The sequence below is a fragment of the Monocercomonoides exilis genome (genome assembly GCF_001643675.1).
Source record: "Monocercomonoides exilis strain PA203 chromosome Unknown scaffold33-1116896, whole genome shotgun sequence".
Lineage (NCBI taxonomy): Eukaryota > Preaxostyla > Oxymonadida > Polymastigidae > Monocercomonoides > Monocercomonoides exilis.
This window is the reverse complement of record NW_027150578.1, coordinates 764,509-789,351: the sequence shown is the minus strand read 5'-3', so window position 1 is coordinate 789,351 and position 24,843 is coordinate 764,509. Positions and strand designations below refer to the sequence as shown.

General features: G+C 37.3%; 8 protein-coding genes across 8 annotated transcripts; 1 reads left to right on the top strand and 7 right to left on the bottom strand.

Moving 5' to 3' along the window:
- Positions 1-3: 3 nt before the first annotated feature.
- Positions 4-1,314, bottom strand: MONOS_17837 (uncharacterized protein). The gene is made up of 4 exons (XM_067870796.1): positions 1,221-1,314; positions 892-1,137; positions 402-796; positions 4-248 (listed from the first exon to the last, which is right to left on the bottom strand). Exons 1-4 carry the CDS (start codon positions 1,241-1,243, stop codon positions 172-174), a joined length of 741 nt encoding a protein of 246 aa, XP_067724445.1. The 5' UTR covers positions 1,244-1,314; the 3' UTR covers positions 4-171.
- Positions 1,315-1,402: 88 nt separating this feature from the next.
- MONOS_17836 (uncharacterized protein) lies at positions 1,403-2,687 on the top strand. The gene is made up of 4 exons (XM_067870795.1): positions 1,403-1,496; positions 1,580-1,825; positions 1,921-2,315; positions 2,469-2,687. Exons 1-4 carry the CDS (start codon positions 1,474-1,476, stop codon positions 2,543-2,545), a joined length of 741 nt encoding a protein of 246 aa, XP_067724444.1. The 5' UTR covers positions 1,403-1,473; the 3' UTR covers positions 2,546-2,687.
- On the bottom strand, positions 2,677-4,080 carry MONOS_8806 (putative AmmeMemoRadiSam system protein B). The gene is made up of 4 exons (XM_067879247.1): positions 4,063-4,080; positions 3,212-3,945; positions 3,095-3,129; positions 2,677-2,946 (listed from the first exon to the last, which is right to left on the bottom strand). Exons 2-4 carry the CDS (start codon positions 3,932-3,934, stop codon positions 2,880-2,882), a joined length of 825 nt encoding a protein of 274 aa, XP_067724443.1. The 5' UTR covers positions 3,935-3,945; positions 4,063-4,080; the 3' UTR covers positions 2,677-2,879.
- A 1,017-nt stretch (positions 4,081-5,097) lies between these two features.
- On the bottom strand, positions 5,098-10,106 carry MONOS_8805 (uncharacterized protein). The gene is made up of 4 exons (XM_067879246.1): positions 10,058-10,106; positions 9,929-9,990; positions 9,761-9,869; positions 5,098-9,694 (listed from the first exon to the last, which is right to left on the bottom strand). Exons 1-4 carry the CDS (start codon positions 10,086-10,088, stop codon positions 6,627-6,629), a joined length of 3,270 nt encoding a protein of 1,089 aa, XP_067724442.1. The 5' UTR covers positions 10,089-10,106; the 3' UTR covers positions 5,098-6,626.
- Positions 10,107-10,185: 79 nt separating this feature from the next.
- On the bottom strand, positions 10,186-12,588 carry MONOS_8804 (uncharacterized protein; the record flags this gene model as incomplete). Its single annotated transcript, XM_067879245.1, has 1 exon — positions 10,186-12,588. The coding sequence occupies one exon, from the start codon at positions 12,586-12,588 to the stop codon at positions 10,186-10,188; it is 2,403 nt and encodes an 800-aa protein (XP_067724441.1).
- Positions 12,589-13,018: 430 nt separating this feature from the next.
- Positions 13,019-14,135, bottom strand: MONOS_8803 (putative RNA transcription, translation and transport factor protein; the record flags this gene model as incomplete). The annotated part of the gene is made up of 4 exons (XM_067879244.1): positions 13,019-13,711; positions 13,775-13,857; positions 13,941-14,069; positions 14,121-14,135. The coding sequence occupies 4 exons, from the start codon at positions 14,133-14,135 to the stop codon at positions 13,132-13,134; spliced, it is 807 nt and encodes a 268-aa protein (XP_067724440.1). The 3' UTR covers positions 13,019-13,131.
- A 320-nt stretch (positions 14,136-14,455) lies between these two features.
- MONOS_8802 (uncharacterized protein) lies at positions 14,456-17,836 on the bottom strand (the record flags this gene model as incomplete). Its single annotated transcript, XM_067879243.1, has 6 exons — positions 14,456-15,133; positions 15,603-15,742; positions 15,915-16,018; positions 16,185-17,209; positions 17,303-17,577; positions 17,626-17,836. The coding sequence occupies 6 exons, from the start codon at positions 17,834-17,836 to the stop codon at positions 14,456-14,458; spliced, it is 2,433 nt and encodes an 810-aa protein (XP_067724439.1).
- Positions 17,837-17,896: 60 nt separating this feature from the next.
- On the bottom strand, positions 17,897-24,836 carry MONOS_8801 (uncharacterized protein). Its single transcript, XM_067879242.1, has one exon. It carries the CDS (start codon positions 24,729-24,731, stop codon positions 18,165-18,167), a length of 6,567 nt encoding a protein of 2,188 aa, XP_067724438.1. The 5' UTR covers positions 24,732-24,836; the 3' UTR covers positions 17,897-18,164.
- Positions 24,837-24,843: the final 7 nt, after the last annotated feature.

Sequence of the window (24,843 nt, the reverse complement as noted above, 5' to 3'; positions counted from 1 at the left end):
TAATTTAAGCTTTCATCGCTTATAATTATACTTGATTTTATAATTTGAAATGAATAAAATAAATAACTATAACAACATAGACCAGGAAAACTTAAAAAAAAAACGAAAAAGAAGGAGGTGGAGAAGGAGAAGGAGAAGAAAAAGGATGAAATGGAAAGGATAGAGAAAGATTCAAGAATAGAAGATCCACGATGCAGCGCCTCGATCAGCACCAGAAAATGTGCCTTTCTTGCTGCTCACATGTTGCTCTGTATGCACATAAAAATTGTCAAAAAAGAAAGAAAGAAGCAATAAAGATAGAACAGTTAATTAGCAAATCCAAAACAACGGCAAGCATATGTTCATATAAGTTGATAGCGTAAGCTTAAAAAAAAGAAAGAAAGAAAGAAAATATGTCACACCTCGCGGCTTTTCATAATCTGCTGGGCCAGGTGTATGTTCTTTGGGAGGCGTGTCTCTCCTCGCTTTTCCAATTGTTGCTCGAAATGCTCGCGGAGAAGTGACTTCTGGCGCAACAGGGCCAATTGGAGGTCCAGAAACGGATGTGTCTCGAATCAACGATGATTGCTTTGGTGCACGCCCAATTGTTGCCCGAGGGGACTGTGGATGATAAGATGCCTTGGTTTCATCTGGGCTAAATTCTCCTGGTCCCGGAGAAATAGTTGTTTTATTTGTTGTTCTCTTTTCCGTTCCAATACGAGCAGCCGGAGCATGAGGAAGTATTTTATCTACACTTTCCCCAGTGTTATATACTGGTCCTGGTGATCGCTCAAATCGATCGACAGTGTGCTCAAATCTTCAAGGGATGAAAAGCAAAAGAAAAGAAGTCAAGTAGACCGTTTTTGGCCCAATACTTATGAAATTTAGGTAAAAACTTAATATAGCGCAAACAAAGGATCTGTTGGATCCATAAAATTCCTAGTTTTCAGAGCTGGATCCCTGCCCCGTGAAGAAGATCGGGACCGTCTTGTTCCTCGTGAAGAACGCGTCATTGAATTTGACCTTTCACGGGATCGAGAGCGTCTATTTTCTCCATCACGAGTTCTCGCTGAACGTGATTCTGATGTTCTAGGAGATTCTGTTCGTGGAGGATATTCCACTGGGTTTGATTCTTCAACTTTATTATCAGACTTTATTCTGTAGGTTCAACAATTGTAAATTGTCGAAGTATATTCATTCAAAAAGGATGTTCACATTAAATAATTGTAATAAAATCAAACCCTTCGCATTGTTCGCTGCTCATTATTTCTTTTCGGTTTTATTTTGCTATACGCGAAGTTATAAATTGTTATTTTTAACTATTTTCCTAATATTATGGTTGTAATCTTTTACAATGAATCTTTCGCTAATGATGTATTTATGATTGTTAATAACAAAAAAATGATGAAAACTTGACAACCATAATATTAGGAAAATAGTTAAAAATAACAATTTATAACTTCGCGTATAGCAAAATAAAACCGAAAAGAAATAATGAGCAGCGAACAATGCGAAGGGTTTGATTTTATTACAATTATTTAATGTGAACATCCTTTTTGAATGAATATACTTCGACAATTTACAATTGTTGAACCTACAGAATAAAGTCTGATAATAAAGTTGAAGAATCAAACCCAGTGGAATATCCTCCACGAACAGAATCTCCTAGAACATCAGAATCACGTTCAGCGAGAACTCGTGATGGAGAAAATAGACGCTCTCGATCCCGTGAAAGGTCAAATTCAATGACGCGTTCTTCACGAGGAACAAGACGGTCCCGATCTTCTTCACGGGGCAGGGATCCAGCTCTGAAAACTAGGAATTTTATGGATCCAACAGATCCTTTGTTTGCGCTATATTAAGTTTTTACCTAAATTTCATAAGTATTGGGCCAAAAACGGTCTACTTGACTTCTTTTCTTTTGCTTTTCATCCCTTGAAGATTTGAGCACACTGTCGATCGATTTGAGCGATCACCAGGACCAGTATATAACACTGGGGAAAGTGTAGATAAAATACTTCCTCATGCTCCGGCTGCTCGTATTGGAACGGAAAAGAGAACAACAAATAAAACAACTATTTCTCCGGGACCAGGAGAATTTAGCCCAGATGAAACCAAGGCATCTTATCATCCACAGTCCCCTCGGGCAACAATTGGGCGTGCACCAAAGCAATCATCGTTGATTCGAGACACATCCGTTTCTGGACCTCCAATTGGCCCTGTTGCGCCAGAAGTCACTTCTCCGCGAGCATTTCGAGCAACAATTGGAAAAGCGAGGAGAGACACGCCTCCCAAAGAACATACACCTGGCCCAGCAGATTATGAAAAGCCGCGAGGTGTGACATATTTTCTTTCTTTCTTTCTTTTTTTTAAGCTTACGCTATCAACTTATATGAACATATGCTTGCCGTTGTTTTGGATTTGCTAATTAACTGTTCTATCTTTATTGCTTCTTTCTTTCTTTTTTGACAATTTTTATGTGCATACAGAGCAACATGTGAGCAGCAAGAAAGGCACATTTTCTGGTGCTGATCGAGGCGCTGCATCGTGGATCTTCTATTCTTGAATCTTTCTCTATCCTTTCCATTTCATCCTTTTTCTTCTCCTTCTCCTTCTCCACCTCCTTCTTTTTCGTTTTTTTTTTAAGTTTTCATTGTTTTTGTAAATATTGTGAAATACATTAAAATAGTAAAAAAATTTAGACTTGAGAAGATATGCTTGTTGTATTTGAGATTTTTCATATTTTGATTTTTTTTTAAAATTGCGAATGATTGAAAGCTAGAATGATGAGAAACGAAACGTTGTAAAATGAAATGAAACATTAAACAAGAAGAGAGAGCAAAAAGATAAGATCGAGTTGATTTACGAATAACATTTGTTTTTTCATCTCTAACATTGCCTTAGATTGTCATAACAACAGAACCGTAGCCAACGTTGTATGAACGATCTTCTTTTCCATCCCCTGAACTAAAAATGAATAATGATTAATTTTTTGTTTGTCATCAACGCGTCAAAAATTTGAATCAGTTTTTGTTCGAAATAACATTTATAAAAGCGAGAAAAAAATTTAATGTTTCATAATATTAAATAATTTTTAGAAAATACAAATGCAAACCATGCATGCTTTAATATTGTAGATTTTGTGCAGCCCTAGAAAGTTAGAAATTACAAAAAGATTTTAAATTTTGTTTGAAAAGTTAATATTATGTGATTGTATATAATAACATCACACCAATGCTTTTGCAAACAACATTCCTGCCATAACAGGTTTCATTCCACAGTAAATTTGATGATCATAAGACCACTTCTTTTTCAATCCTTCAATATCCATTTTTTCTGTCAACTCTAAGGTATTTGCGTCAACTTTATAAACTTTGTCATAATCCTCATCGTGCAACATATCAGTGCTGCATACTACACAGACTTTTTTCTTTTTGTTTAATTCTATTAGTGCGTTTGCTAGCGGAACTGAACCTTCATCACCAACAAGAACGACAACAATTGGTACACCTGGAAGAGCACATTGGGCAAAAGGAATCTCGTTTTCGGCGCTGTGCTCTCCATTGTGATATTTATATGCGAACTCAATACTTGGAAAACTGCAAAGGAAAGTTGCTGATTCCATATCTATTGGATGTCGCCCAATTGGAGTTTCTATTGCATCTCCATCCATCACCGCGCAGCCTCTTAAACTTGCATGATGAGGAAAACCTGCAATAACAAGAACATCTGGTTTCATCGATTCTGGCTGATCTCTGAGAGCTCGAAAAGTAAATCCAGCTGTTGGGCCAGAATAACGAAAGCCAGCATGTGGTGCAAGTCCCACGACAATTCTACCACTAATTTCAGGAACAGCAGCAGAATTAATATATCCTTCAACTTCCCTTTTCAATGATGCTCCGTTTGAATCGAACCATCTTCCTGCTCCAACCGCTTGTCGAATTTGAGTTGACATAAACGAATAAACTGGATGAGACCCCATATAATCACAAAAACCAACAAAAAAATATAGCACAAAAAGAAGCAATTTCATAGAAATTCTTTCAATAAAATGATAATCATCAAAACAACGAAAAGGCAAACATGATTATACAGTGATCTTTTCCATTTGTTTTGATAAAAGAGTGAAAATATCAATAGAAAAAAAATATTCATCGAACATACGTTTGCATTTATAACTTATAGATTAGTGCTGTTTTTTGAGTGAAAAAAAGGAAATGACTGATCCTCTTCTAAAAAGTCGATATTGTTGGAGTCTTTATTGTTTTATTATCTTTGAATGGAATAATTTTGATCATTTTTTGTTTTTTGTAAGCATCATTATTATCTTTGTTCACAATATGGAAGATTTTTTGAACAAAAATCGAAAGAATGTCTGAATTTAAAAGTGATTAATCAAACTGACATTGAGAAATAAAAATCAATTTTTTTTAACATCTCATAAAGAAAGTTTTTAATTTGAACATTGACTTTTGCCTAACGTTGAATGACGAAATCCAAAAAAATCTAAAAAAGAATTGAACAAAGACTAACAAAATCCAAAATTTCACAAAAACAAAACAAAATGAGTTAATAATTGTTATTATTAAATTTTATTTGAAAAAATCTGTTTTTCAAGAGCTCTCTTAACTCAGAGGTAGAGTCTTGCTCTTATGAGGCAATGGTCGTGGGTTCGACCCCCACAGGGAGCATTTTTTCTAAAAATTGTACTTTTCTTTTAAAATTTTTTTTGTGTAAATTGGAGAGGTTGCAAATCGTTTGATGTTGCTGTTTTAATTTTGAAACAAACGAATATTTTTCATTGATCGAATATATTATATTTTAATAACATGTTCACAAAAGATATGTTTATTGTTGTTGAATATGTTCCTGGATGTGAATACGATAACTTTACTTACACTTTTTCTGTTTCCAACTGGAATTGAAGTGATGAAAGATTTTCATTCTTTTTTCTTATGAATTAATGAAAACTTTCAAAATAAAAGTGTTTGACGAATGACCCAGCATGAATTCCACTTATTCTTTTAGTTGATTGTGTATTTCATCTCTCCTATTCTTTTTGTTTTTTTTTGAATTTGTTCAATTATGATTTTCACTTTCGTGAAAATTTTTGATTTTTGATCGAATTATTCTTATTATTTGATATTCATAAGTGTTTTGTTTCGAATTTTTCAATTGCAATCTGAAAATGAATGAAAAGGAAGGTGAAAGAAATATGTTCAATTTTTAAATCAGATTTTAGCAATATTTTCAATGGGTAGTCGTCAATGCAATTCCAAAAAGACTTTTTACAATTGTGATTATTTGATATATTTGATTAGATTTGGGTTTTATGAAAAACTCCATTGACAGAAAAGTATTTTGGTTTGCAATAATTGTTGAATTTGAAATTTTGTAGATTTTGATTTTTCCGACCCTTCTTTTTGATGAATATTGGTTACAAATTAGACTTTATCTGAAGGACATAACTGAAATCATTAGATACTATCAAGAACATCGAAATTTGATTTAGTTGTCATATCGATCTGCAAGGATGTTTTTTACGTATGGGCTTTATTTCGATGAAAAGTTCAATGAGCAGACGATAGACGATCTTCATTTTGTGAGAGAAGCGACAAATGAAATGGATGAGCTTTCAAAGCGAATCGATTGGGGGAAAAGAGGAAATGAAGTGGATAAAATGAAAGGAGTGAGGATAATATGGAGATTGATATGTTTATTCGAAGTGGTTTTTCATTCAAGCAAATTGTGGAAAGAGGATTATGATGAACCGATTCATTGTTATGTCAGTTTGTGCAGAGCAAAAAGAGAGAACGAAAGAAAATTAATGAAAAATACGTTTCTGTTTTTCAAACAATGACTGATCGAGCAACTGAAAGAGTTGATGTTTTGTTTGAGAGTGGAGCAATGATCTGCTAAAGGAGGAGCGTTATAAATGGGGCAGAATTCTTTCATTTATGAAAAAAACAACAATTTATTCCAAACTTTTTCCACAACCTTATCATGAGAAATCTTTCATTCTCATGTCAAAAAACATAGGAAATATTTCAAAACTGAGAAATTAATTAAATGAGCAGAACGGAACAAAATTCATAAAGCAAAAAATATCGTCCCAAATCAATATCAAAAGAAAAGATAATAAATAATTACTTTAAAGTCTTTCTCCAACAATTCAGAAGATTGAGAAGAATGACAGATGATGATGAAGTGTTAAAAGAAAGAAAGAAAGAGACAGAATGTGGATAAATGATTATTCATTAGCCTTTAACGTTTCAAAAAAGTGATGCTTTTGTTTTCTTCCATTTTAGTTCTATTTCTTATTTCAAAAGCATTTATCACATTTCTGCATATTTCTGAATTAAACGGTCAAAACAATTGAGCCAATGATAGTACTTTTAAAAGTTTCAACGAAAAAAATAAGACCCATTTAGTTTCTCAACCTATTTTTCAAAGTTAAAACTAATAAAACTAGCTTTTAAATAAAACACATCCTTCAATTTTTTTAAAAAAATTATTCTAAAATATTGAATTAACAAAAACAAAATCTCTTTCAACTTTAGAGATGTTCCGCTGGTATTTATATGTATCAATTAAGTTGTATTCATTCGATATTTAACTATTCAATTTCTTTTTCATGGAATTAAAAATTATTTTCCAGATATTTCTGTCTTCCGTGCAACTTTCTTTCTGTTATTTTTGGCATCTTTTTTAACTTGCATTTGTAAAATTGCTTTTTCCATTTGTTTCATGCTTTCAGATAAAGTTTCTGAAGCCTCTTTCATCCATTTGTTCACATCATTTATCCATTCCCCTTCAGTTGCAACCGAATATTCTGCAACTTCCACTGTCTGCTTCAAAGATAATAACAATTGTTGCAATGAACTGAGAGGTAAATGAATGCAAAGTGCAAGGGATCGAAGAAGAGGTAGAATATCTGCAAATTCGCTGCTTTGATCAAAAGCACATTCACAGTTTGTTTGTGAAGATTCTTCCATTCTCTTTTGTGAATTTTTAATTGTTGAGAGCAAAGAGGAAAGAAGTGAGGACATTAATAAAGGACCATTTGAAATTAAACTTCCATTTGAATGTTGTTCAGAATCTGCATTTGTTATCTTTTCCTTAATCGATTCATTCTTTTGCATTATTTGGTCAGCTCTAATATTCTCTGTCTCTAAGCTGTTTGCGAATTCCTGTTTGATACATTCTTGTGAAACGTCGCTTTGAACATTACTAGTTCCGTTTAATTCGTTTGACATCGTGCAAAATCTTGCTTTCAACTCTTTCATTGCTTTTTCTTTTTGCTTTTGTGCACAGAAAAATGGCAATGTTGCAGACTTTAAATTTGATGATAACTGATTAACATCAGATGAGAACGAATATAAAACAAGAACGAGAAATCTCAGAAGAAATGCTGAGATTGCTGAAGATGAATCAGTAAATTGATGAAGAGAAGATGAATTATTTATAAACAATATCAGAGGGAGAAGAGAAGAGGCATATTGATTACTATCATCATTTTCGAAATGATTATTCTTTTCAATATGAGAAGCGTCAGTAAGATTTAAGGGAGTTGAAAATGAAGATTGTCGCTTTTTCTTTGATTCGGGTGTTGAAAAGTTTGTTAATTGATCACAATCAGATGGTGTTGATGGTGAAATGGATAAAGACTCAGCACTATTTGTAGTTGATGCTTCAGAAGAAGAAGAAGAAGATGATGATGAAGCAGAAGAATTACTCAAAGTGGATGAAATGAAAGTGCTAACAATTGGCGCAGGCGAAGTGAATTTTGTCATTGAAGGTCGAGATGGTGTGAAGGAAATGGAAGATACAAGTTGTTCTGAAGTTGTCAAAAGGGGAATTAATTCTCCGAATTGAGAGTGTTCGGAAGACAGTTTTGTTAGAAGTGATGTTTCAAATTGTTGAAATTCATTCGGAGCAATAGAATTATCTTCATTTCCTTTATTTAATAATTCCTTTCTTTCGTCTTCAGTTATATTTTCATTACCACCTGAGCAATTATTAAACTCGCTAACAATTTCTGTTTGACACTCAGTGTCTACCATTTCATTCTTTTGCGCATTACAAATAAGATTATTCATTTGGTTTTCTCCACACACAATTGTGATGTTTGTTGTATTCGAAGTATTCATTACACTTTGTGAATTTGTAACTTTTGTCAATGGAGAAGCAAGAGGCGATAAAGCAACAGACTTCGTCAAAGCAGGTGAGAAATTTGAGCATGATTTTTTCCCATTTATCATTAGCATCATTTCCTCAACAGAAGATATAGTTGACTCACGAGACGATACGGAAGACATTGTCGAAGAGAATGATACTGGAAAGTCTTTTGTTGAAAAAGGTGAAGTGCATGGCACTTCTTTTAAAATAGGCTTGAGTAATTCTGAAGAAGATTGATTTAGTACCGTCTGAGGAGGGCTTTGATTGGTGCAAGGAAGTTCAGATGCACTTTTTGATTCAGAACATTCAGGAAATGATAAAAGAGAACTTCTTGTTGTAGACAAAGATGAAGGAGTTACTGGTGAATTTGGCCAACTGTTCTTTAGAGAAGCATATGAAGGATATGAAGTGAATGAGGCAGGAGACAAAGATGATGGAACAGGTGAGTAAAATGAAGAAGCAGAAGAGTTTGAATTACAACTTGCCATAGAAATTGAAGAAGGAGATAACCTGCCTGAATGTTCAGAAGGAGACGGAAAATTAGAAGATGTTAAAGAAACGCTAGCCGAAGGTGAAGAAAGTTGAGAACTCGACAAATGAAGAGGTGTTGAAGATAGAGGAGATGAAAAGGATGTTGACAAAGGTGATTTACGAGTTAGTTGCTCAGGAGTATGCGTTTGTGAGTATGCTATCGGACTTTTGACTGGAGATTGCGTATAAAAGCGAGAAATCGATGATGCAGGAGAAAAGGTAGATGGAGAAAAAGGCGATAAAGTGTAAGTAGCCGAAGGAGATATTAAACACTGAGGAGATGAAAGCAGGACATTATTTTTTGTCTGATTTTGAGTATAGCTATCAATTTGCTTCTCATTAATAACTGTTGAACGAAAGGCACCCAATGCAAGAACATTACCATTCTCCTCAGGCATTAATTGCTCAATGTATTTTTTTCTATCGTTTCCGCTTAATTTTGTAAGCTGATCAATTTGTTCTGACTGTATTCCGTTTTCCTCCAAAAAGTATCTCAAAGAAGCTTCAAACTGAGTCACTTCTTGATTTGCATCGTTATTATCCTCACCCAAGCATGTTTCATTATTTGGCACTGACTGACCGCTTTCGGCCATCTTTTCCTGGAGTGCATGCAATCTTTTCAATCTCAAAAGTTGGAGACCTTCAAGAACTGAACCAGATAAAACTTCTCCCTTCGGAGGAGTTTTAACTGTTGTTTTCTTTGTTAAATGACTTATTCGCTCCTGAAGAATTTCATTATCCCTTTTTTGCTCAATTGAAACAGAATATGCTTCGGCAATTAATGAAATAACTATTTTTTGTTGCATTTCATAAGTTTTTTTGCTAACCAAAGCAGTCGATGTTGATCCATTCTCATTTTTGACAATTTCTTTGCTTTCATTTATTGTCTTTGTTGAAGCCTTTGAAAGTATGTGTACGCATATTGAAACGGCCTTCATTATTGCTTTAACGTGATACGATTCAGGAAATGTATTCTCTAGGATCTCAATAAATTTTTCTGCGAAGCCTTTGATGAATTAAATCAAAAATAACAACATTTACGTCCATGCATTTAATATTAATAGAATAAAACCTTTGCTTTTTGTTCCAGTTGGCTGAGAAATTTCAGTTAAACATGGAAATTGTTGAATTAGAGAATGCAACTGAAGAATCCATTGAAATAACGCTTGAGCAGCAACAGTCTAATATTAAAAATATACAATGATACAAAAATAATATGAGCAAAACAGCTTTTGCAAACTCTTTCATTGCTTTCATTTTCTTCTTCCTTCGAATCAGAAGATTCCAAACGGCTTGCATTTTCTTAATGTATTTTGATGAAAAAGCAAAAATTACAATCAAGTTCTCAAAAAACTTGGCAAAAATGTACCTGGCTCTTTGTTCAAGCTCATTTTTAACATTCAAATTCAAATTAATATAAAAATAAATTGGGTTGGATCAAAATGAACAATTATTTTTCAAGATTTTTTTTCAAATAAAACAATAAAAATCATTCAGTTAAAAATTATTGACATATGTTTTTGAAGGCAGCGCCTTTTTTCTTCGATTCATTATCCCGTAAAACCAATTTTTCCATTCCTTTTTGTAGTTTCTTGTTCCTTCATCAAAGCACCACATCCACTTTCTTTGAGGCGACGTGCGCTGCAGCATTCGTTTTATCATTGCATCTTTAATTTTATGATAACTCTCAAGATCATTTCTTTGCCTTTTCATACGAAGTTGATGTTTCACGGTTTTGTTATTTGACAAGGGATGAATTCCAAAGTACAGATATGTGACCAACTGCGCAGAATCTAAGGTTTCTGTGCATTCATCATCAGAAGCTGTCAAATCAGCTGATAAAGGTGAATATTCCCATTTCGAATCCGATCGTTTTTTATTCAAAGCAACTAACATCGGAGATGAATCATTTGTATATTGCTCAAAAATAGGTGTTGTGCTGATTGCTTGGCTTTTTGAAATTGGAAAAGGATTAAAATGCAGCAAATTCAGATCAAAATTGAGAAATCCAGGCTCATTTTTTTGAATGGCAATAATGCCACTTGATTTTACAATCGATGAACATCCTCTCATTTCCTTTTCAATATGTTCCTTTGCTTCCTCTTTTGTTAAGATGCTTCTCTCATTAGATTTTTGTGGAAACTGCACAATGTCATTTAAATATTGCTTCTTTATACCAAAATCGAATTCTGAATGCAAATGGCTGTCTGCCATCGAATTCGAAACGGCTGACTCACTGAAAAGAAACCTGCGATGATTCTTATTAAAGTCTGAGGATGACACACCAGCAGCTGTGGAGTAATGAATTGTGATCTGAGGAAATTGCTTTTTGCCTGATGAATTAACAGACAAATCTGGAAATGCTGGAATTGATGCGATGCTTTCTTTCGAATGCATTCTTGCATCTGCTTCTATCTCTGCTTCTTCTTTTGCTGGATTTTTCATCATTTTTTGTTTCATTTTCTTGACATCCTTTGAAAACACAGTGAAATATCGTGTCAAATCACTCATCTCATTCAATCTCTGTTTTGCTTGAATCTTCCTTTCTTTTTCTTCAATCTTTTTCTTCAGCTTTTCGAGAACCTCCTTGTTTCCAGATACACTTTCGCTGTGAATAGCCAAATTCTTCATCTCCTCCAGCGTTAGCTGATGACTTCTTCCTTCTTTGATTTCTCTTTCTTCTTCTTCTCTCTTATTCCTGCTCTTCATCTCGACTCTGTCCCACATCTGCTTTTCCTCCTTGTCCACAATCCACTTTTTCCGCACAAACTCTCCAAACGTCCTTTCAAAAATCTTTGCCTCTGCAATTTGCTGTTTCACAAGCCTTTGCTTCGCTTTGCTCATTTCTCTCTGTCTTTCTTTAGGCTCATTCCCTTCTTCTTCTTTTTCTTCTCTTCCTCTTTCTTCTCTCAGAAACACAACACTTTGCATTCTCCCTCCTTTCATCTCATCCTGCAGCTTCTTCTCCAATGCCGTGTCTTCCTGCAGCCACCTGTCTTCCATCTCTCTTCGAGACGCCTCAATAACACAGCTCAACTTGGTGCCATCAACATCAATTTCCACATCAGTCCCATACTTCCACAGGCTCATCGTTGGTGGGGCAGAACAGATCAGCTGAGAGAGTTCAGCTGAGGATGCTGTCTCAGACGAAGATAATGAAGAACTCTCAGACAAGATTGTCGACAAGCCATCAACATCCTCATCAGAAACGATCCCAATGCGGGATCCTTTATGATTCTCTTTTTTATGTTCTTTGTCTTTAGAGATAACCAAAGAATCATGCAATTGTGCAGATGCAAATTCCTCTATAAAAGCAGATGAATGACTATTTGAAAAATGTGAATTATCCATTTGATGAGTTTCATCTTGCAGCATATCCTTTTGTATATTTTCAGTTTCTGCTGTTTTGTTTGCAGGGGTCGTGCTTGGCTCATCACTTGGGATTTGAAGATCATTGCGTGTTGCCTTATCGCATTTTCGAAGAAAAGTTGAACTTCTAGCCTGAGATGGAATTTCACTCGAATCAAATGTTAAGTCGCATTTTAAACTTGGGTTGTCAAAATCTCGAGAATAATTTTGTTCACAAGCTCGTTTTTTGTCGTTATGCAAAGAATATCCATCAAGTTCAACATTAAAATATTGATTCTGCGCAAATACTTCTGTTTGAGGATAAACATCACTTTTTGATAGACTTAAATTGCATTGCAAGCAATCGTCTTGAGCACTTAGTTTGCGCTGTATATTGGGGAATTCTCTATGTTGGTAATGTTGAGACAATTTTTGGCATTCAAGAAAATAATTTGGTTTTGATATAGAATAATTATCATTTGTAATTCTGCCAATGAATGGAAAAGATGATTCTGTAGACAGCATCTTTGAAGCAAAATCGGATGATAACATCGATCGAAAAGATTTTCCTTTTTTTAATAAAAAGTGAAAAAAAGAGTTCAAAGATAATTTTTATAATTAAAAGAGATTTACCTGAAGAATGCATCAAATAACTAGGTTTTTCATTTTGTTCATTGACAATTAACTTTTCACTTTCCATTATCATTCATTTTGTTCTAATTCAGGATATTTGCGCTCTAAAAAAGTTTTAGAATTTAAATATATTGAAGAATGCGAAACAATATATTTTAACGCTTTTGTATTTATCTATACAAAGTCTAAACTCAAAAATTGAGAAAAAAAATAAATTTTCTACCCATACTAATAATAAAAATTGAAGATTTTTAACATTCAATTAACCAGGCTTTTCAAACTCAATCTACTTTTTTTTGCAAATTAATACAAAATATAAGGTATACATTATTTAAAAGAAAAAATAACCTGAAAAAAATTAAAATTCTTCACAAAGTGAAATGATTCTTTTAAAAAAATTGAGTTTAGAGTAATTTTCATCAAATACGTCAAACTGTTTGCGTTATCGAAATTGATTTTCGTTCACTTTCCAACTTTTCCAAGAGAAATATCTGTTTTAGGATTCGCTGTCATTTCCTGTAATTGAGAGAGAGCATTATTGATTGCAGTTTGTGTCTCTGTTAATTCTTTCAAATAAAGCATTCTTAACACAGCAACTGCTTCGGCACATTCCTTTCCCTTTTGCTCAGTCCCTTTCCCTTTTTTGTCTGAATTAGATGCCAAATTTATTCCAAGCGAAAGATCCCCAGATCTGAGAGATTCAAATAACTGAATTGTCTCTCTTACAGCTTTAGCTGCACTCTTTTGCGAAGCCGGAGAAACATCTTTTGCAAAAGCTCCTAAAGGAGAAATATGCGATTTATCAGCCGATGGTGATGATGAAGATGATGCTGATAATTCCGAAGATGATTCGTAAACAGCCTTTATTTTTTCGTTGCACGCTTCGAGATGAGCAATGATATCATTTTCAGTTGCGCTTTGAGGCAACTGTGGAACGGATAAAACAGATCCAAGACGATTTACACAATCAATAAGTTCAGGGTGAGTTGGAACAGGAACTGATTCATCAGAAGGTCCAATCTTTTCAACCACAGAATTAAATCTAAATATTTTTGTACAAATAGCAACGCGAAATTGCTTTCATGAATAAAAGAAAACTACAAACTTGTCTTTGTTCTTTTTATATTCTTCATTAATTGCCAAGCTTGTAAGGTGAAGAAGAATCGATATGTTTGTTGTTTTCTCATCCTGCAACACATGTATAAAATTTAATATTAGTTTTAAAATCATTGAAAAACATTTCTTTCAAAAAACAAAATAAATGTTTTTACCATTTGAAAGCCAGAAACATCAAGATATGCTTCTAACGATTCCTTTTTCCAGCTTGCAACGTTATCAAAAAACGTTGGAAGGGGAGATTTTTCTAATTGAAACAGATAAGTTCTTTCAAGCCAAGTCACCTGAAATATTTAATCAAAATAAATCAAGCTAGTTTTAAACAAATATCAAACAATTTCAAATAACATTTGATCATTAATTTCAGTATCATCTAAAGGCTTTTGATATTCCAAAAAATTCAATCTGCGAGAAAGAAGGCGAGATGACATTTGAAGATGTTATTTATGGGAAAGAAAATAAAATTATTGTTTTGATTTAGAAAAAACACAAAAATATCAAAACACAAAAAACTGCAACACAATATCATTGTCCACAGAAGAAAAATTTGAAAAAAAGAAAAATTAATCATTATCGACCCAACAAATATTTAAAATATCCACAAACAATTGAGATAGCACTCAAAAATTAAAGTTATTTGTAAAAATATCATATACTCTTAAAGAATCACTCATTTAAACGAATAATTCCATCCAATGGGTTTTCGTGCGATTTTCGGCTTTATCACTGCTTGGCGGTAAGTGTAATTCGACTTGCTCAAATTGAACTCCTCTATTTCTGTTGGAGTGAATGAGAAGGGATTAGCCAGTGGTTTTGTCTGTGTCTGAGAAAAAGAAAAAGAAGAAGAAGAAGAAGAAGCAGATGAATGAGAAGTTATGCTCTGTTCGAAACGAGAAGAGGGGTAGCAGGCAGGATAGAGGAAAGAAGACAGGTTGAATGGATAAGGAAAAGAGGAGAGTGAAGGAGAAATGGCAGATGAGGAAAGGGAAGAAGATGAAGATGACATGTCTGCTGATTTATTTGTTGAGACAGGTGATGAAGAAGGAGGGTGTTTGTGCTCAGAAGAGGAAAGAGAGGAGGAGGAGGAAGAAGAAGAAGACGATAAAGATGAAGTGTATGACGTGGCTGTTGAAGTGTTGTGAACTGAAGAAGTGATTGGATGAGATGAAGATGAAGCGGCTAATTCAGCTGGAGAAGAGACAGAACTATTCGTGTTTTCACTCTGAGCCATTGAATCTCTCTCTTTTCTGAGAGATTCCGGATCCAATGGAGTGATGGTGCCATCAGCAGCACTTTCGTTTTCCTCTTCAAATGTGTCCTCATCAAGAAATGCATGTGACATTTTTATCTAAACATTCATTAGGAAAAAGAAAAAAATGATTGAAAATGGATGAAGAGTATGGAAAATGACAAAACAAAAATGAAAAAATTGAACTTCAATAAAAAAAAAGAGATAAAAAATGAATAAAATAACATGCCTTTTGAGGAGTTGGATCAAATGTGACTCTTTTTGTGAGTTCCTCCATTTCTTTTGTTTTTTTTCTTCGAATAAGAATAAATCGATAAGAACAGTCATTCAAATAAGAATTGAAGATAGAAACAAAAAAATTCAAAATGAAAAAAGAAAAGAAAATAAAATGAAACACAGTTTAGAAACAACATTAAGGAACAACAAAACAATGATAAAATTTTGAAAGAAAAAAAATAAAAAATTCTCTCTCTCTCTCTCTCTCTCTCAATATATATATATGATTTTTAGTCAATCAACAATAAATCTCCAATTTCACACACTCACATCCATACTTTTCCTCCCACACGATGACATTCAGTCTTGCAGACGGGCAATGCTCGTTCTTCCATTTGGTTGGATTGAAGCGTGGAGACAGCTGATTCCTTCTCAGATCAATCAGCTTCAGAGATGTGTTGAAGGAGACCAGCTCAATGAGAGATATCATCCCTGCCATTCAGAACAGACACAAAGGGGAACATTTGTGAATGAGGATGGTTATCATTTGAAACAGAGAACATGACATTAAATACAAAATATGGATTATTTAATGACAATTTGAAAAGTATAAAAGTTTTCAATGCATAAAACGAATTTCTATTTTTTATCGAAGAAAACAAACCTTCTTCTGTGATTTTGTTGAAGCGCAGATCGATTTCCTCGATGATCTGATTGTCTTTAAACTCATCAAGAAGCGTCTTTGCTGTCAAATTTGTCAGTCCATTTCTATAAAATACACAGAAAGATCAATTGTCACAAGAAATTGAAGGAATACAAAAGTGACGCTAATAATAAGTCCATTCAATAAACACCTAATAAAAATTCCTTTCCTCAACAATTAATCAAAACATAAAATTCACTTCTTCCATCACTCCAATCTCCACCAACATACTCATCCAGCACCAGAAACCTCAGCGTCTTCGCAACTCCCAGCCCAGTTATCAGTGCCAGTGCACCAGCATCACCCAGATCGCACTTCCCACAATCAACCGTAACCAATCTACACCCTTCGCTCAGGCAGATCTTTGAGAGCAGCGTCAGCCCATCCACACGCACTCCCTTGGCTGTCTGTGTCATTCCCCTGTTCCCTCTCAAAGAGAGTGTCTGCAGTCGAGTGTTGCGCAGGGCCAGCATCAGGCCGAATGCGAAGTAGTACAAGTCCAACGGGGAGATGTCGTTGAGCTCCAGTGGAAGAGAGCGCAGCGGGTGGATGAAGCAGTGCTGGGGGATGAGCGGTACGAGATGCGGAATGAACGAAGGGAGAGGCAGAGGAGGATAGACAAAGGAGTCACTTTCAAGCACAGAATGCTCCGTTGAGGGAAGGGCATTCATTGAAGATGAGGCAGAGACTGAAACAGGAGAAGGAGAAGGAGAAGGAGAAGGAGAAGGAGAGACAGAAGAAGGAGAGGAGGGAGAAGTGTGAAGAGCAGAGGATTGTTTGAGTGTTGACTGAAATGCAGAAAGAGAAGACGAAGATCTGAAGAGTGGGCGAGATGGTTTTTTGATAGAAGTGGATGACGTTGAGGATGCTGAAGTGGTTTTGATAGAAGAACGATTTTCAGTCAAATTCAATGAAGAGACGGATCTTGTGTGGGTCAACAGAGCAGCACGAGGAGGAGCTAGAGAAGTTGTTGAAGATGACAGAGCAAGACGGGATCCTTCTCTTAGACTGTTTATTGATTTTGGTGCTTGATCTTCTTCTTCCTCTTCGATTCCAGCATGAATAAGAACAAATGTTTCAAAAAATGCTTTCATTGTCATTGAGCCAGCACCACATTTTGTTAGATCAAGATCTTCCAAATGCGTGTTTATTGACAGTGTCTCAACAAGAGCAGCACATCCATCATCGCCAATTGAGTTGAATCGAACGTTAGTCGAACGCATAATAGGGTTACGATTCAAATAGGTTGCAAGCATCTGTTTATTTCGATTATTTTTTTCAAAAAATTAAAAAGATAAAATATGTATTTTTTATCATAAGAATTTTGAAAAGAATTATTTAAAGCATACGAAAGCACCTTCTGCTTCAATTTGATTACTATGAGCATCCAGAACTTGTAAATGAGAACGAGGATTATCCATAAGAGCCTTTATGATGGAAACAAATCCTTCTGTTCCAATTCTATTCCATTCAACATTCAGATATTCCAAAGAGGTATTATCTTTTAAGCTTTCTGCAAGCCTTTTGGCACCAACAACACCAAGCTTGTTGTGCCCAAGATCAAGGTTTACAAGAGTGTGATTTAAGCGAAGAGTGTTTGAAATTCCTATCATCGCTTTTGCATCTAAAAAATTAAGTTAAAATCTTCAAAGAGCAAGATAATGCATCAAACCAATTCCAGAATTTCCAATATCTAAAGTATCAACTATTTTTTCTTTGCCTCCCAAACATACTGAAAGGGTCATCAACTCAAGCTGAGAAAGTGGTTGCCATCGAAGAACAAGTGAATACGTCTTTGTTTGAGGATGAAAATGATAGCAATCAGAAAAATCATCCATTCCTTGTTCATCTTTTTTCCCAGACTCCCTTAAAATCAATGCCATTGAAGCAAACAATGATTTTTATTTTGATATAATTTATGAAGGTATCAGATCATTAAAATATTTTTTTTCTTGAAAGATATTGCAATTATTTGAAACAATTCGAATTGAATAATGAGTATTTCTTCTTTTTCAAAAAAGAATAAAGACATTTATAAATAAAAATAATCTACCACACAATTTACTCAATCAACTTTTGCACCAGATACAAAAAAATAATACATAGATTGCGAAAATCTATCACAACACTACATATGCAATAATAAATATAAATAATATAACGTGAAATGCATCAAACATGTATGTAACAAATAAAACATAGAAGAGCATCCTACAGCTTCCCAGTTTCCTTCTCCCAAGCTTCAAACAGTTTCATAGCAAAGCAATCAGAAGGCTTCGTGGATGAATTGTATTCAGACACGACGGCAGTGTCAAAAGAAGACCAAGACGGGCTGTCCCGTTGAGAGGAAGAGGAGACAGACGCAGAAGGAAGACGGGCAGAGAATGAAGTGCCCAATGAAGAAGAAGAAGAGGAAGAAGAAGAAGACAACAATGATGTAGAAGAAGATGAAGGCAGAGTAGTAGAAACAGTGCTGCGAGAGCTAACAGCAGCCGGATGATCTGCGTGTTGATGAGCTTCGAGTGTTGTGATGCCTCCCAGTGCAGCTGTCGACACATAGTCCACCAGAGCAGAGAAGGCATCAGGTGCCAGAGAAAGAGAAAGAGCCCTTTCTTTCTCACTCACATTGTGTCTTCTGGGTGAAGGAGACGCCGATGAGACTCCGCTACGTCGTGTGGCAGAGGGAGAGAAGACAGCCAGAGAGGCAGAAGAGCCACAGCCACAGCCACTCGCCACATCGCTGCGGCTGGTGGCAGCTGAGGAGGAATAGCCAGAGGCAGCCGAACGTGTCGTGGGAGGGCCAAGACTCCTTCCTCTGTCGAGTGAGGTATGTGCCAGCCACTCCAGCGTCGCCTGTGAGAATGTGGAGCGCCTCTCCTTCAGCAGCTGCAGGTGCTTCTGCTTGTCTTCATCTGCATGGTCAGAGGGGAAGTCGCTTTGTGAAGGCTTTTGTTTGTATTTCTGGTTTGTTCTTTTTCCTTTCTCGTTCTCTTCTTTATTATCATTAGCTGCATTCATCCCACTCTTATTCTTGTTCTTCCTCCTCCCATTCGTCTTCTGCAGCGCCATTTTGCTCCCAGCCCTCTTCATCCTCTCTGCATTGCCCCACAGTGACTTCTCCTGCCCGCAACCACCACTTCCTCCTCCTCCTCCTCCATATCCTCCTCTCCCCTGCGCCATCTCCTCTTCTGCTGCAATCACCTGCCTCGCCTCCAGCTGTGTCCTGTCCCACACACCGTCTCTCTTCAGCTGCGCAAACAGCTGCGGCAGCGTCGTCAGGAGCCACTTGTTCTTCACCACAGGCACAGGGTCAGGGAAGAGGGACTCTGCAATCGAGAGAGGAGCACCGCTCTCTGCGACGAAGGCGTCTCTTTTGCTCTTCACTTCGGCGGAGTCGAAGAAGAGAGAGAGAAGGCGAGTGAGGGCAGCATACCGTTTGTACGACAGCTTCTGGCGAGAGGCAATGCGCTGGTCGACATAGCGCACAGGCACACGCTGGCTGATGTGCTCAGACTTGGCAGTGAGCGAAGAGGAGGGGTTCTGCAGAGGAGATAAAGAAGAAGTGGAAGAAGAAGAAGAAGAAGAAGAGGAGGAGGAAGAAGAAGAAGAAGAAGAAGAAGAGGAGGAGGAGGAGGAAGAAGAAGAAGAGGAAGAAGAAGAAGAAGATGAATGATGAGGAGTGAATGTGTGTGCATTGGATGAAGTGTGACTGGATGGTGTGTTTGCATGCTTTGGTGTTGAAGTTCCTGGATTTGTTCCATTTTCGTCTTTTGTATGTTTAATATCAATTTCTCTTTCTTTGACTTTGGAATCTGTTTTTTCTTCTTTCTCTTCTTTGTTTTCATTATTTTCTTTCTCATTTTCTTTCGCCTCTTCTTTCTCCTTTTCCTCCTCCTCCTCCTCCTCTTCTTCGCTTTCTTCTCTTTCTCCATCTTCCTCTTTGTTAACACTCGAAACACCGTATTTCTTCTCAATCTTTTTGTATTCCCTTTCCAACTCCTTCATTTCTTGCTCTGGAGTCTTCTTCTGCGCTGCCTCCTTCTCCTTCTCCTTCCCTTGCTCAACCACTGCCTCTTCTCCTCCATTCTGCTTCTCTTCTCCTGTTTTGTCTGCCCTTCTTGTCTCAGACGCAGTGTGGATCAGCATCTTCCTCTCTCCTGGAATCCCCTCATCTGTCAGCTTGCTCCCTCCCCTCTCCTTTCCTCCTTCTCCACTTGCTTCGTTCGGCAGCGGCGTCCCACTTCGAATGAGATGCGGGAGGACAATACGAGGCGCCTGCTCGTGCTGCAGAAACGTGAAGCGCTGGAGTGGAAGAGAGGTGTTGTGCTGGGCACTGGCTAGGCCTGTCTGATGCGTCTCCAGCGGAATGAAACGAGAGGATGGAGTGACTGTTATGTGTGCCTTGTGAAAAGAAGGAGAAAGAGAAGAAGAAGAAGAAGAAGAAGAAGGAAATGGATGCTTTCTGTTCTGATTCATCGCATCGCGGAAGAAAGTGTCGTCATCACGAGTTGTATTCAATTGCGATGTCGAAGAAAAACCGAGTGAAGATTTCGTCTGGCGAAAGGGCAGATTTGGCGGAAGAGTCAATGGAGGAATGGAATGGCGTGCAGCTGTGGATGGCTGGAGCTGCTGTGTTTGACGGATTTGCTGTGATTGTGCTGTTCTTTGTTGCTTTTGCAATGAAATGTTGTTTGGCAACGACGGAGCAGACACGCTCAGCTGGTCTGGCTGTGCTGAATAGAATGCTCGTGTTGTCTGCTGCGGCTGTACAAGACTTCTTTTTGTCATATCATCAACTCCTTTGAAGTTCTGTCTTTCATTAAATCCCAATGAAGATCGTGCTGAAAACGAGGAAGAAGAAGAAGAAGAAGAAGAAGAAGCCATTCCATTCTTTTCAGCCATCTTCTGCCTCTTCATTGCCTCTCTTCTTGTCTCTCTTTCTCTCGCTGCTTCTGCATCGCCCAGCTCCATCGCCTTCAGCCTCCTCTCTCCCAGCTCCCTCGCACTCTGCAGCTCATTCCACTGGTTCCAATGATCCCACAGCTCTGGCGGCAGATACCACGACGAGCCATACTTCGGCATCTTCCTCTTGCCATACACTGCCCCTCCTCCTCCTCCTCTATTCGCATTGCCAAATGATGCATTCGCCTCTCGTGTCTGCCTGCGCCTCTCTTCCATGTGCTGCAGACGCTGCGACAGACGCAGGAGTGACAGCTCCACTGCGCCTGTCATTGAGATCGAGGGGAGGCTCATCTTTGCTTCATTCAAAGAAGAAGAAGAAGAATATGATGATGATGAAGAAGAATTCTTTAAATTTTTTGAAGCAGCAGACGCATTTGTAATGGACTCGATGTATTTGTCGATGTCTTCTTGTGTCGGGTTCTGTGGCAATGTTGGCGTGGGAGGACGATAAGGTGCATTTATTTGAGCATTCTTTGCTGTTTCTGGGCTGCTCAGTGCATTTTTGGACTCGTCATTCTTCTCCTCTTTGTGAAGAGCTTTGTCAAATCCTGATTTGAGCTGCGTTTCTTTTGCTTTCGTTTTCTTTGCTGTCATTTTGCTGTCTTCATCCAATTTGTCAGAGGAGTGAGTTGAAGAGTTCAAATCATCAACAGAAGCATTAGCATAGGAAGAAGATGCTTGCTTATCGTGATTATCTTCAGTTGCAGTATTTTCATTGCCAGAAGTCAAAGAAAGTGCAACAGACTGTCCTTCAACCAATGAAGCATGTGGCTCGTCGAATCTGCGACAGAACAGGACTTCTCCTTCAATTGTGGCAGAGTCAAAATCTTCTTCCAATTTTTTCTTCCTCTCCTCTTCTTTCACAGATTGAAGATGCTCATCATCTTCCTTATGCTCCTCATCTTCTTTGTTTTTCAATGAATTTTCATCCTCTTCTTCTTTTCCACCAGAAATAAGATCAGAAATATGTTTTTTGCCCTCATCCAACATATCTCGTTCAACGACCTTTTCCTCATTCTCTCCATCAGTCAATGCATTTTCAGTCAGACTGGTCAAACCATTCTCAACATCACGATTCTTCCACTGATTGTGCGATAGAGGAGAAGGTGGGAGATGTGAAAGAGAAGAGAGAGAGGCAGTTCTGCTGACTGTATTTGCAATTGGTGATGAAGAAATAAGAGAAGAAGGCGGATGCGAAAGAGCTGCAGGTGAAAGCATGTTTTTGTTATCAATTTCATGTGAAGCACCATCAGAATGAATAGATGACTGATGCTGATGCTGATTATTTTTTCTATCAACATTTTCCTCTTCTTCCTCTTCCTCTTCTTCTTCTTCCTTCTCTTCTCCCTCTTCTTCTCCTTCTTCTTCTTTTTCATCTCTTTTGTGTGCTTCTATTTCTCCAAGTGATGTCCTCAGAAAGTCTGACTCTTCCCAACGAACAACTTCTTTCAGGTCTTCCATCCTCTTCTCCTTCGACATCCGCATCGAAGAAAAAGAAATCTTCTCTTTTTCAGCTGGCAGAATAAACACAGAACGCAAATAGAGTGTGTTTTCAGGCATAAACGACTGCAAGATTCCCCGTGCTTCGCCAAAGTCCTTCTTCTTTTGCTTCGCCTGGCTTCTTCTCAGCTCAGCTCTTTCTGATCCAGCTTTGTCCTTTGCAATACTCACATTCAACTGGTTGTTAGCATCAATTGAATTTTCTGTTCCAACAACTTTCTCATCTGCTCCAATCACAATCTCATTCTTTTCTGCATGTTCTTTAAGGATAACTTCATCTTTATGTTGGTCACATCCCTTCTTGTCTAATTCTTCACCTTCTGGTTGATTCTCTGTTTTATCATTTTTGACTCTATCATCAGTTTCAGCATCATCTTCTCTTCCAGAAATCTTCTCTTCCTTCGACAGCTCCTTCAGCTTCTCTGCAAACTTCGCTTTTGCCTTCATCTGCTTTTCCTTGTACTTCAGTCTGTTCGCCTCCACAACAGCATCCCAGCTCTTTAGCTGTCCTGTCTCTTTCTCTTTCTCTTTCTCTTTTTCTTTCTCCTTCTTCTCATTCATTGTTTCCTTCTCTTTCTCAAAGGATCGAGTGGAATAAGGAGCAAAGCGGAAGACAGAGGCAGTGGTTGAGAGAGAAGATAATGAACGACGTGTGAACGGCGGAGACACAAAAGACGAAGCAGAGGAAGAATGAGAAGGCAAATGCGAATATGAAGTGTTTGAGAGAGAATGTGTGGAAGATAGCAGAAGATGATCAAACTGTTTCTGCTGCTGCTGGTGGTGTTGCTGTGGCTGTGGTGTTGTTGAAAGCAGTCGAATAAGAGCAGACTCGGCCTCTGGCTCAAGCGAAGTCGTCTGTGAAAGTTCCCTGATGAGCGGTGGAAGCTCAATGGCCTCTTTGGAAAAGCTTCTTTCAGTCACATTTTCTTCAGTGTTTGTTTCGCTTTTGCCTTTTTGCGGTATTTTGAGTGTCTGCCTCACTTCAGCCACTGGCATATACACTTTGGCCATCCCTGCTTTCTCTTTCTTTCTTTCTCTCTCCTCTTTTTCCTTCAGCGCCCTTTCTCTTCCTTCTGCCTCTTTTCTCTGTTTTTCCTTCCTTTGCTCTTCTCTTATCTCCTGCTCCAGTTTTTGTGCTGCTCTGACTCTTCTTTCGTCTCTCTTCTTTTTCTCCTGGAAAACTGCCTTCTCTCTCTCCTTCCGTTTTCTAATCTCGTTCTCTCCAATCACCCGTTCCCCCGTCTCCATGTCGATATCTTCCTCATCTTCTTCTGCTATACCGCTTCCATTTTCTTTTCCTTCATTCTGCCTCTTTCTGTTTCTTCCTTCCTCGTTCTCATGCTCAATGCACAGCCGCCTAATGATCGACTTCTTAGCAGCATCAAGTGACAGCAGGCGCTGCGCCTCGACTGAAGACTGGGCAACACTAAACACAGTGGTGCTGCGGCCAGTGTGAAATCCATTGGATCCAGGTGAATTTGGAGCTGAAGGAGAAGAGTTAAACTCGCTGGCAGAAATCGGAGATGCAATTGCTGGTAGTGATAAACGCTGAATTTGTGACTGTTGCTGGCGGCCATCAAAAGACCTTGCGCTTGCTATTTGTCTTTCTCTCGCTGATGTTCGGGAAGAATCAAGATTTATCGAAAGATCTTTTCTCCATTGTTGACTTGAATATGAACCATCATATTGATAGGATTGACAAGCTTCCTTATTTAAAGTTTCTTGAGCTTTTATGATCTGCTCTTCATCATTCATTCCAGTCATCTCCATTTTTAGCCATTCTAAATCGTCAACTTCAAGCAACGATAAGAAAAGGTGCGCCTGAGTTGGTCGTGTGTGAAAATCTAATGATGCAAGTTGCTCTTTAGAAAGAAGTGGAGAAACGACAATCACTTTTTTAGTCTTTCGTTTGTTTTGTTCCCCCATCTCTGAAGGTGTTAAATTATCATTGTTACTATCATTTTGATCAGTATCTTCAACTTCTTTTTCTACAGCTTTGATCTGGAGCAATTGCTCTGGAGTAAAAAATGAAGGCGCCCATGTATATATTAAATTTCTGAATGCTTCATTATTTGTACGCTTAAGTCCTTCAAGAAGTTCGATGGGAACTTGTTCCAGTTCTTCAATAATCATTGTTTGAGGCTTATGCTTTTGCTGCTCAGAATCTGAACTTGAATCTCCTTGTTGAAGATGAATACTCCTTGAATTTCTTTCGGTCATTTTTTGTTGTTTAGCCTTTATTGCGTGCCAAATTGATTGATCTCCAATTTCAGCGCTCAGCTCTTCAGCTGACATATTTAGAATTGATTGAATCATGACTTATTTTATAACGTTTATGAAAAACGTTAATGCGTAAGGTTATGCTTGCGTCTTGAAACAAAAAAAGAAAATAAAAAAACTGACAAAACAATGTATGTCAGCGGGATAG